At 39.0% G+C, this 12,076-nt stretch overlaps 1 protein-coding gene across 1 annotated transcript in view; it reads left to right on the forward strand.

The window, feature by feature from the left end:
• itfg1 (integrin alpha FG-GAP repeat containing 1) overlaps positions 1–12,076 on the forward strand; it is a 181,352-nt gene that overhangs the window by 46,455 nt on the left and 122,821 nt on the right. Inside the window, exon 9 of the mRNA XM_008404870.3 lies at positions 7,648–7,742. Within this exon, the coding sequence (XP_008403092.2) occupies positions 7,648–7,742 (95 nt within the window). The remainder of the gene's footprint in view (positions 1–7,647; positions 7,743–12,076) is intronic.

The following is a 12,076-nucleotide window of genomic DNA, read 5'->3' on the forward strand; positions in this document are numbered from 1 at the left end:
TTTAAACACTGTCTGTCCGCCCATCCGTCTGTTCATCCGTCTGTGTGTCCGTCCATTGTTTTTCATCATCCAACAATTCAATTAACATCAGTTCATCATGCACAGATTCATCTACTCATCTATCCATTTTCTCATCTTTGTATCCTTCTGTCCATCTTCCCATCCATCCCTTTCAGCTCTGGAGGATTCAGAGCTACAGTATTGGTTTATACCTCTGTGGTAGGGGTTCATCCTACTGGCTGCCGGTTTTGAACCCCACTCCATCTGGAGGAAGTGGTCGTTCTCATCCAGTTAAATATGTATTCAGTGGAATGTCAGTGTTCTCTAATATAATAAAGAAAAACAATACATTGTATTTGATCTCCAAACATTTTCACAAATTAAACACAGTAAGCTAACAATGTGATTTTAGATGAGTATGAGACTATCTATCGTACTGAAATTTAACTTTTAATCATAACCTGCCTTTCACAAATTAGATTTTGTTCCCTATTCATCTTAAGCCATGCGTTTACCTTTAGAACGGTCATGGAAAGCAATAGGAAACCCATCCACTGTCTCGTGTTTATGAGCGAACGGTTTTGTTATTAGCTCGATTCCCATAATAAATGCACAGCATATGCCAGACAAAACACAACCATCTGCCTGATCACTCAAGTAATTGCTTTTTTCAAAGTGACAGTGGCTGATGCATAATTCATCATTAGGTAAAACGCAGTGAAGTTTCACCAGCGGATGTGTCACCAGACATCAGTGCAGGTGGAATACAGAGACCAGCAAAGGGGCAAATTTTTATTTTTTATTTTTTAGAAACGGCAAAATCCCAGCATGTTTAAAAGTGTTTTTTCAAAATCGGAAAGGCTATCATCATGCCCTCCGTGTGCGTGTGTGTGTGTGTGTGTGTGTGTGTGTGGGTGATGAAGTGTGTGCTTGCAGGCAGGTAAGTCAGCATGTGCGCAGCCTAGTTGTCTCTACTCTGCCCTCAGGCGTTCTTTTTCCACTCATCTTATTATATCGTGTAACATTCACCTCCCTCCCTCTGTTCTGTCAGCCTCATTCTCCCCTCAACCACTTTGCACTTTTTTTTCTATTCCTGCATTTTTTTATATAACTTTACTGGCTGTCCTGTCTTGTCTTGTTAACCAGCCTACGCTGCCTTTTCTACGCTCTTCTTTTTTTTTCTTTTGGCTCCATCACTTTCCTTCACTTCCAGCCTTAGAGAAAGGTCTGTACCTTTTTCAAACAGATGTAGTGCAGAGCAGCTTGTCTTGTTGAGATCAAAGTAGCTTTTACTTTGTGCCACGCATGTGTATTTGTGCCAAAGACGCCCCTCTCTAGACTTCCTAATGATGAAAAGAGGTCCCAGTAGGAATAATAAAAACCTAATCAAGTTCCATTTTGTCAAATATTTTACATTAGCCCTAATGCAAAAGTTTTTGTGGTTTGCAACTGCTGAATTTAGATCCTCATTTGCACATTTTAACATGCAGTTTGTAGAAAATATCCAAATTCCTCCATCAGCAAAGCGTCTCTTACTGAAAGAAAAGTAGTGGCATTCACTACAGTTAAGTGGTAACCTTAAATATGAAAAACCAACTGGACCATCTTCCCAGTTTGCACTTTTAAAATGAATAAATGTGTTTTTCATTGAGCCTCTGCCTGTGTTGACGAGACACTTCTCAAGATCTTAAGGATTCAGCTTTGGTTTTGTGTTAAAGATTGGGTGTTTTGTAGTTGTACTTTAATTATTTTACATCTTTGTTTGTCTCTTGGTCTCCATTTTGTTACTACTATTGCGTTGTGTTTAAAGGGATTCTTTAGTCTTCTTCACCAATCGCTGTTACCATTGTTGGGTTTATTTTGCCTATTCCTTCTTCCCAATCTGTGCCCCATTTTCCTCACTGGGTGTATTATTTTGATATTTATATCAAATGATGCACAGTATTGTTTTAGTTCCCCAGCCAGAGTCTCTATTAGAATCTGTGGAGGGAGATGGAGATGAGAGAGAAGTGGGACGAAACTGGTCAGCGATTACAGGAGTGGTTTGATCACTGTCCCAGTTTTTCAAGTGAGATTTGAATAGACCATTTTATGAACATACCAGTTTCAGTTGTTAACCCCTTGGTAGAATGAAAATAATTTGACTCATAATGATCAATTCATCACATGATAAAATAAAAAGAGTCCCGTAATTTCCATTCTGAAGAAAAATATTGTTTGAATGGCAATTTTATTAACCATTTTATTCATCATTTCAGTTGTATGTGTTTTTTTTATTTCCGTTTCATTTATTGTTCTAGGTTTTTGTGTTCTATTTTGTAAATTTAAAATGTCTTCCAATTCCAGTTTGGAGTGTTTTGTACAAAATTCTAGTTTATTAGTCTTTGAGCGGGCAAACTCGCAATTTTATGCCATTATCAATATGTAACTTGAAAATGGTCTCAAAATAACAATACTATTTATTTCAATAATTTCTGGGACAATTTATTGGTCAACAATGTTTGTTATTGTGACCTGGTTCAGGGTCCTGTCCTTTGCATATCTTACACCAAGCATCCGTTAGGTGGGATCTCTAAGTTTAGTGTGATAATTGATAGATGTCAGGATAATTTGCATAGAGTGTAATATGAACGCATCTAGGTCACATGATCTAATCATACAGTCTAAAGCAGTGGTCCTCAAACTTTTTCCTGTGAGGGCCACATAACTTTTCCCTTCTCTGGTGGGGGGCCAGAGTCAGTTTGTAACAGAAAAAGTGTTACACGTTTATCACCTGCGCTGCCAGAAATTGTTGACCGGCTGGGAGGGGGGAGGGGGGCTGTGCGTTACTCGATTGATTTTTACCCAGAAAGCACATGGGCAAAAACCGTTAGTGAAACGGTCACTGGGACTGATTAGTATATATTCCATTGAGGGAAAGTAACTTTAACATATAAATTCCTCATATGTTAACATAAAGGCCCGTTTAGAAGTATAAGCTGCTACTTACAGGCATTGCTTCGAAGAACTCGACCGGAATGCGGCGTTCATAACAAACACGTGTGTTCATCTGCTCTACCGCTAGCAAACAACCGCGCTGATTAAATAACATAAAAGTCAAGCAGTTCCCTAAAAGTCCAACAAAACACAAAACAAAACACCCACAGTTTACAGGACACACTTCCTGCTAAAGAGTCCCCTGGTGGTTAAACCGGAAAATACAATATATGAAAAAAAATCTGAATGCTCTCTGGTATTGTTCAGGGGGCCGGACCAAATGTGGAGGCGGGCCGGATCCGGCCCGCGGGCCGTAGTTTGAGGACCACTGGTCTACAGTCTCATCTTTTTATCTACTTTGCCTTCTTATCACTGTTTTCTCCAGTCCAGCTCCATTCTGCAGCTTCAGTGCACATCTCCCTCAACCCATCTCCAACATACCACACATCAGCTGAAAGGGTAGGAGGGGATAATGCGAGACAGGAAGAGAAACTCAAAGATGAGAGAATTTGAAAGAAAGGTAAAAGGGCCAGCATTAGGAGAAGAAGCGACTGGACTGAGGAGGCGAAGGAGGTTGAGTAAAGAGGAATATTACAGAGTCAGATGAATAGACGAGATGGAAGATGCAGGAAAGGGCAAGTGGGACAGGGGAGTGTGTGTGCAGAAGAACTGAGTAATCTAAGAAATAACCTCAGCAGGACTGATTCTCTCCTAAACCTTTTGCTTTTCTCCACCTTGGTGTTTCTGCGCCAAAACTTTCCAGTGCAGCATGCCTCGATGCACACATGCTCTTATTTGAATTTGTTTGCCTTGTTTCAAGATTAATGCAATTAATTAGAAAGCATTGCTCACATCTGAATAATTTTCGGCTGGTGGAGGGATGTGGGAGTTTTTTTTTTGTTTTTTTTTTTGTCCCACCATATGTTACAGTACATGTGCCGGTAACATTAGCAGCAATCCTGCAGCCCGTTCGGATGTGTCCTTCCATCCATGTCGGTTTTTCTTTTTAATCTGATGCTTACCCTAAACTTGGAATGCAATAGAGTCCAAACTAGACATTTTGCATGTTTTAAACCATAAATAGGAGTCTTTTAAATTCACAGAATGTTGACTTATTAGCTTTTGCAGCATCTAATTATCTATCTCCTTTTCTCCCACTCTGCCTCTCGCTCAGTTGCCCCTGACAGCCACTTTGAGTTTCTCCTCCTCCCCATCTTTGCGCTGTCATTCATCATCAGAGTCATTCGGTTCTCCCCTTCCACAGGGCACAACATCTGCTAGGGAGTGTGGCTCTTACCATGTTGAAGCAGATTTGGATTAACCGAGCAGCGGCAACCCGGGCTAAAAATGACTTTTTTAAGAAAAACATTTGAATAATAACTTTATGAGCACAGGATGAAATTTGTCAGTTAGTGGAAATGCACAAGGACAGCCTCCTGGAATGTAAACCATAAACTAAGATGCTTATTAAATTAGTGAAAATCATCCGTCCGTTCGGTTTGGCGTTTAGATGCATAACGGAAACCTCCCATGTTGCTAAGTGATGCCAAACACAGTCGCTGAGTTCCTTAGTGGGTTCACACTTTACTTCACTGACTTTGAAGCGCAAAACAAAAAAACAATCTGCAACTATTTCATTATCCATTTTCTTGTGTAGAGCCCCTGCAAACATCCATTTGGAACTTATTGAACTGTAGTTTTAACAGCACACCCAAGGCAAAGTATGACTCTGTGGGTCCTGCTTAATTTTTGCACTTCATCCCTGAATCAATGCCCCTAAACTAAGCTTCCCCTCTAAGCTACTTGAATTTTACATGTTTGTCAGGATCTGTGTGAGAAACTGTTTTGTGTGACGAAACAACACACAGAAGCCGACTTACTAGTGTGTACCGCCAAAGAAATCTAGTTTCCTTAGTGTAGTGTTTTTCAACCTTTTTTGAGCCAAGGTACATTGTTTTAATTGAAAAAATCACGAGGCACACCACCAACCAAAAATGGAAACAAAGATACTCTATGGCCGCCTATATTACATATGTAGTCATTCTTATCAAAGTATCTTGAATAGGAATCAAATAAACACAAAAATGTATTTTTATTACATTGCACTCAACATGTCCACTTCAAAAATACACCTGAACAGTGCCACAACACTGTGGTGTTAAATTTAAAGAACTTGTAGAAATTTTACAAACTAATCCACAAGCATTCTTATAGCCGGAATACAGAAAACAATTCTTATTCTGAAAGAAGCAATAATATTTGGGAAAGATTTCACTTCATATTCACTGTTACAATATGAAGAGTTGCATGTACAAAATGTCAATATCTGTATATTTTACCCACCTAGTGTGAAGCCTGTGCATGTTTGGATGAAAACAGCTGATTTCCTGGCAGAAATTGAAGAAAGACAAAGCTCTTCCTCAACAGCTCTCAGTTTCTCTGTTTTTAGTTTTTATAGTAGCCAGACTTGAGAAGCTCACTTCACACAGATATGTTGTGAGAAATGGACCCATGTTCATTTCTCACAACATAGCTTTTGCAGCATCTAATTATCTGTCTTTTCCATCACTGTCGTCACAGTCTTGCTAGATACAATGGTCTCACCGCTACCTGTAACAGTCATGCATCACTAATTGTCGTTTTAATGTAAAATCTACATTACTACAAAGGCCTGGCCAGTTTTCCCAGACTTTTTTTGAATGACAAGCATTTTATTTATTTGAAAGGCTAATAAGACGGATTATTACAGTGTTGGATGATTTTATAGACCATGACAATCACCATGTGTTGAAAAGAATGATGTACTAATTATTATTATTATTTTCTTTTTCCCATCACCACTGAGTTATACACCATGCTTCCTTCGGTTCTTAATGACCTTTGGTTATGACCCTGTCCAGAGTGTACCCCGCCTCTCGCCCAAAACGAGAGATGGGGACCAGCACACCTCCTGATCCCACTAGGAACAAGTAGGGACAAGGGTGTATAGGAAATGGATGGATGGATAGAAGGCTAGGAAGACTTCAAAACACATAGTATTTTGCAGTCGGCTGTTGTAGTCAGCAACTACCCATCCTGACCCGTCTCCTTGGCTAAAAGATGTCACCAAAAACCAATGAAGAAAGGAGACATGCTATATTACAGTCTGTATTCCTTTGCGTCATTGGAGATTTCATTAGATTTTAAAGTTTACTGATCTTTGAGACAATGACATTGCCTACCTGCACATTACATTATGTGGCATTACAGTTGGCATGCAAATACCTCAAAAATGCGACTCAAATCTCGTAGCAGTGTTTTAGTAGTATAAACTAATCACATGTTACTGTGATTACATGTGAATAATCACATGTTACTGTATGCAGACGCCTTGTCTGTGCAGATGATAATTCGTGGAACTTTTCTCATAATGAACAATTGAAGAGGGTGCAACGGCTGGCGGCCCGACCTTCTTTCTGAAGAATTTAACTATTGTTTTACTACTTCGATTCTGAAGGACCTTTCGTGCAAACAGACACACACAAATTTCAAAACACAGAAGGACATCAGAAACAACACACATATTTCCTAAGCTATTATTATTATTTATTTTTTATTTTATTTTTTTTTTTTTTTACAAAGGCATTACATTTCTTCATGTTTAGACCCACGCAAGATGTAGTTAAGCCAACATACGTGGTATGTTAATCAGCGTGACAGACGCTTAAAGCACAGAGTGGATGCAAGGACTGATTCATGGTCATAAATATTGATTGCATTTAATTTTTTTAATAGTCAACTGGCACGATGTAATTTAAAATCCATAGGCTGTCAATGGTGCAGAAAGTGGCCTACTCGATATTGGTAATTAAGCAAATAATGAAAAATCTTTTTTGTTTCAAAAACTATTTTCCGTCAAACATTTGTTGTACATTTGCAGGCTTTTTGTTCTGCTTTGGGGTTTTCCAGGAATCTTTTTTCATATTTGTCTCCTGATGTTTGGATTTATGTATTTATTCATTGTTGCCAAGGTGTCAACACCCACCGGAATATTTTCTGTTGTATATTTATTTCTAGTGTTTGATCTTGCGGTATTTAAAAATCCTTTTGGATAAACAACATAACCTCATGTTACAACAGCTTTACATTATATCAAAAACATTTCATTAAGCATCACCAAATAGGAAATGTGTTCCTGAGATACAGCTGAACCTGGTCCAGTCAAGCATTTTGGTTTTGAATAGCCTCTGTTTTAACTGAGGGCAATTCACTTCTAGTTTGTACGCTAAATAAACCCCGCATGGTTTAATCCTGAGATCAATTAATATTAATGAAATGGCAGTAATTACTTGAACTGGATAAAAAGAGTTGGGAACTCTTTGTTCAAGTCTAGAGACATTATTGAAAGACATCAAAGAGACAAGTGCTGCTAGGATTTGTGTGTGCTGTTGGAAAACAAGCAGGTGTTCTTGTGATCCAGTTCACACATGGAAAATAAAAAAACACAGCAGCTACTCCTTTGTTGCCTGAAACGTTGCTGCTCTCAAAGTCACAGCAGAACAAATTCACGGAGTTGAGATGGAACGAGAATATTAAAATAGCACAGTTGTGGGAAAGCAAAGTCTTACATTTTTCTTTAGTTCAACCCTGTATTGTTATTCCCTGATCTTACTTTGTGTTTCATTCTGGCAGATGGAGATGGCTATCAGGATCACCTTCTCCCCGCATGTTTGGATGAAGCCTGTCAGCAGAGTGTCATCTACATCGCCAAGCGGAGCTCAAAAGAGGTACACACACACAACCACTTTCACCGGTTTACCTTCTTTGTCCTGCTCAGACCTTTGCTATCTTTACCCATCTTTCTTTTTTTTTTGATTGGTACAACAGTATCCCTGTCATCTTATATACTGGTGAATGGACAATCCTGTGGTATGGAATAATTGAATCCCAAAGTAAAAAGAAATTGCCCTCTTGTTGTCATCTGAGTTATTGAATAAAATCTACTTAGAGATTCTTTTTGATGCTCAAGCAGTGTTCAGATTTATGGCACAAGCAAATGTGACAGCAATCAGATTTCTGTGTCAATGGTTTACAACCCCAAAGCGACCCGCATGCACAGAAGGAGAACGCAGACAGAACACATAGAAGTAATAATGAATGTCACTGTCTATGAATTGATTTTAAAGTTATTGGGGGCCGACAGTTTTGTCACAACGTAAGTGAATAAAAAGAAAGCACAACTACTAACTAGAGTCTTTTGTGGAGAATTGACTGCAAATTCTGTAGAGGAGGGGTGAAAAGATTGGAATCGGACCATTTAGTGTGGTGAAAAAGGCTTCTTTAATGTAGCCGTAGGGTGCTTTCAGACCAGTTTAGTCCACTTTAATCAAACTCTTTAATTGTTTGCCCAGAAAGTCTGGTTCATTTGGGGAGGTGTGAATGCACTTTTGGTCCATTCTGATGAGGACCAAAAACGTAAACTCTGGTTTGCCAAAAAAATCTAGCTCTTGGTTTGTTAGAAATGAACTCTGGTGCGGTTCATATGCATATATGAATGCAAGGGATTCTGGGAAAGCTCACCCAAAACAAACGCGAAAGTCTATTGTTATCAGGAGAAACGGCTCGAGGTCTTTTACTAAAGACAAATGAGAAATCCTACAACCTCTAAAATCTGAAGGCCCTCCATTTTGTTTACATTTTGTAAAGAAGGAAGTTACGCTCATGTCTTCTTCTGAGGTTTCCGTGTCATTTCCTTCAGTGGTTCTTGCTGACGCGCCACCGCAGCTAACGGGGGGAACAGGTTTCTTAAAAGGTTTGGTTCATTTGATGGCGTGAAAGCAAACCCCACCAGGTGAAAATGCAATAACAAATGTTGCAGTTTTGATCCCCAATCGAACCGACTACTGGACTGTGAGGTGGGAAAACACCCTTAATTGTTTCTGTTTGGTGAGTCTTTCCCAAAAAGACCTTTGGTTTGTCAACCATTCCGTAGGGGCTCTGGCTAAATGATTTGGGTCATTTACCTGCTGGAAGACAAACCTCCACTCGCCCCAATCTCAGGTCTAACAGTTAATAACAGGAAGTCTTCCAAGATTGGGTGGTATTTAGTTTCATCCATCTTTCAATGACCAGCCTTGATCAGTTTTCTTGTTCTTGGTAAAGAGCAATGACAATCCCACATTATGTTTTTCATGTCAGGTTAAAACATGAAGCTACCATTCCTTTGAACTATTTTAAAGTGAATACTTTAAAGTAGTTCAACATGTGAGCAATTTAGTTCGAATCCCAACACGACAAATATTTACCTGCAGTTCACCAACTGGTTGTCTGATACAATTGTCTATTTCAAGAAGCCAGTAGTCATGTGGCTCACTGCAGGAGGTCTGGGCTGATTCAGTATGTCACTTTGTTTGTGGAACAATGTGAACGTGACAGATTTGCACACACATTCGCTCATGTAGTTTCATCTAATTAACGTGTATGCATTTAATGTAGTGCATACAAACATGTTCACACCAAGTTGTCCTTGCACCCAAATGAGCACACATCCGCTCCACAACCACCTACGTAACATCTTGTGCGATTCTCTCCGTTAGCTGTGCGCTTTTGCAATAGCTCCCTTTTATTTTTTCTGACCAGAGAACTGGCATTCGCTCATTTTTAATTCCCAGATCTCTCCCACACATGCACACGTGTGTATGAAAGACGCATGTCAAACCTCGTAGATGTGCACATTCTGTAAAAATGCTTTCTTTCTTTCTTTTTTTTTTGGTCTGTCAGCAAGACCAAAAATGATTGAAAGAACAAGTGAAAGGAGGAGGGTTGAGAAAGGCGGGGAAGGGAGAACTTATCAGCGCTGATGGATGAAGTAAACACACGTTGTGTTCTTGGTTGTTGTGTGTGAGAGACTGTCATTACTGTCAAAGAAAGAGACGGGTGAAGACAATAGTGGGTGGAGTGAGGACCAAATCCATTTCTCTTTAAACTTCCACAGCTGTTTGGAACTGCTTGGGCACTCCTACAGAAAATATTGTCTTGACTTGTGCATTTAAAAAACTACAATCATTGTTGTTGTTAATGTAAAAATCCAGCCTTCTTTTATTTGCTTTCCTTTCTAAGCGTCCTGGACGTGATTAATGATGAAAAAACCACAACACATAAAAAAGTATCATCTTGAAATGGTTTTATGCATTCTCTGAATTTTCAGACCTTTTGCTTTTAGTTAACAGCTGGTGTTTTTAAGTCATTGAGGCTTTCAGAAAAAAATGATGCTATCAAAGCAGGAAAACCCTATTAAGACAAATGTTTCTTGGCTAAAGAGGCAAAAAGAAAAAAAAAACGCTATCAAGGTCAGGTGGAGTAGACATACTATGTGGTTTTCTAACATATTTGGAAATAAAGATATTTATTAGGGATTCATAACGGAACAGTTAGTAGCACTGATTAACGTTAGTCAGCAATAAGCAAATTTTTAATTTCTAAAGTTGATTTAATTTTATTATGCTTTAAAACTTCAAAAAGTAAAAATTTTAAACCTGACGAGTTTAAAATTTTTTTCAATGAATAAATTATTATAAGTGGGCATAGCCAATGTCTATAGGTTATACAACAATATAACCACTTGAAAAAGGTCAACGCCATGTTTAATAACAAAACCTGGATATTTTCAGTGCAATAATTATTGATTCGTTTTTTTGTTTTAAATATTTTCAATACTTACAAACTGGTGGCATGACCTTTCCTGTTTCAAGCTTCTTATGCACAAGTTAATCAACAGGTTGTTGCTAAGTAACCAAAGAGTGAGGGAGTGAATTGGTTGATGCCACCGACCTTGCTTAGCTGGCTGTGAGAGGTTGAGGGGCTGAAACCCTTCCTCTGCCTACATTCCCCAGAATGCTGTGCGGTTCTTAGCTTGCAGACCAACACTAAATTAGCTAAACTGATTTTACTAGTTCGGCAGTAAGTGCTACAATTAATATCACCGATATTTATGTTAATATTACACAGAGGTGGGTAGAGTACTCAAAAACTGTAATAGTTGTAATGTGTTCATATTGTTTATAAAGTATGAACGAGGTGAGAGCTAGTTCATAACTTGTGGCTTCTTTACACATAACAACTCCATAGCAATTGCCTACCAAGATGGCTGTCAGTTACAAAGTTATCGGAAGTGTGACGTCATGAGAACTATGTATTAATATTGACCCGCGTGTCTGTCACAATATAAATATATAAATATCTTAACCTCAGACATTTAGCTCGGTCTGTTTACTGTTGTTTGCTATCTTAGCTCTACCCCTGCAGCCTCTCCAGGCCTTCAGCTGACAGGATTACAAGAGTCTGCGGGGGGGCTTCCCACAGTCTGCTTCATTTTTGCTCTTTCTAGACACACACTGATCCCATTTATAGCCACTCACAGCTCCTCTCTCCCTCTCTCTTAGACCCACACCCTCTGTAACACAATGGGATAATACCACAGACAGCAGTGTAATTGTGTGACTCAACTGTCAGACAAATTGAAGCAGGTAGACAGGGTATATTTTTTTATGTCCCACCAACCAGACTGTCTGAAAGATTCCTACCAACAACAAGGAGGCAGATATCTCAGACCATGACACTTTTATTTATTTATTTATTTTTGTATGGTCAACATTGATGCTGAGCAGTATTCATCCATTCATAATCTTTCAAAGTAAGGACCATTCAGTGTTTTGTTTTTATTGTTATTATTATTATGTTTTTGTTTTTTTTACATCTTAGCACTAAACTGGAATTTATGTTTGGTGTAAAATGTTTTCAACATGCAGCCGACAACATACTGGAGCACTTGTAGAGTTGAATATGATTAAACACAGTAGGTGTTAATCCTGTCTGGTTTGGATTGTTAGTGGAGTGTAAGCACTAAGAACAAGATTCTCTCACTCTGCATGCCTGCCAGCGATGAGTGAGTGACCCAAGCAGCAAGTGTTTGGCCGGCGGCCACGTCCCCTGGCCCCGAGTCAAGGCAAACCACGAAGAAGTGATGAGCTCTGTGGACGCTCCCGCTGTTCTTGTGATTCGGCTTACGTTCTCTACAATGGAGAGCCGTTTCGTTCAAAATTCAACAAACTCTGCTATTGAT

Source organism: Poecilia reticulata, chromosome 3 (genome assembly GCF_904066995.2).
Source record: "Poecilia reticulata chromosome 3, P_reticulata-male-v2, whole genome shotgun sequence".
Taxonomy (NCBI): Eukaryota; Metazoa; Chordata; class Actinopteri; order Cyprinodontiformes; family Poeciliidae; genus Poecilia; species Poecilia reticulata.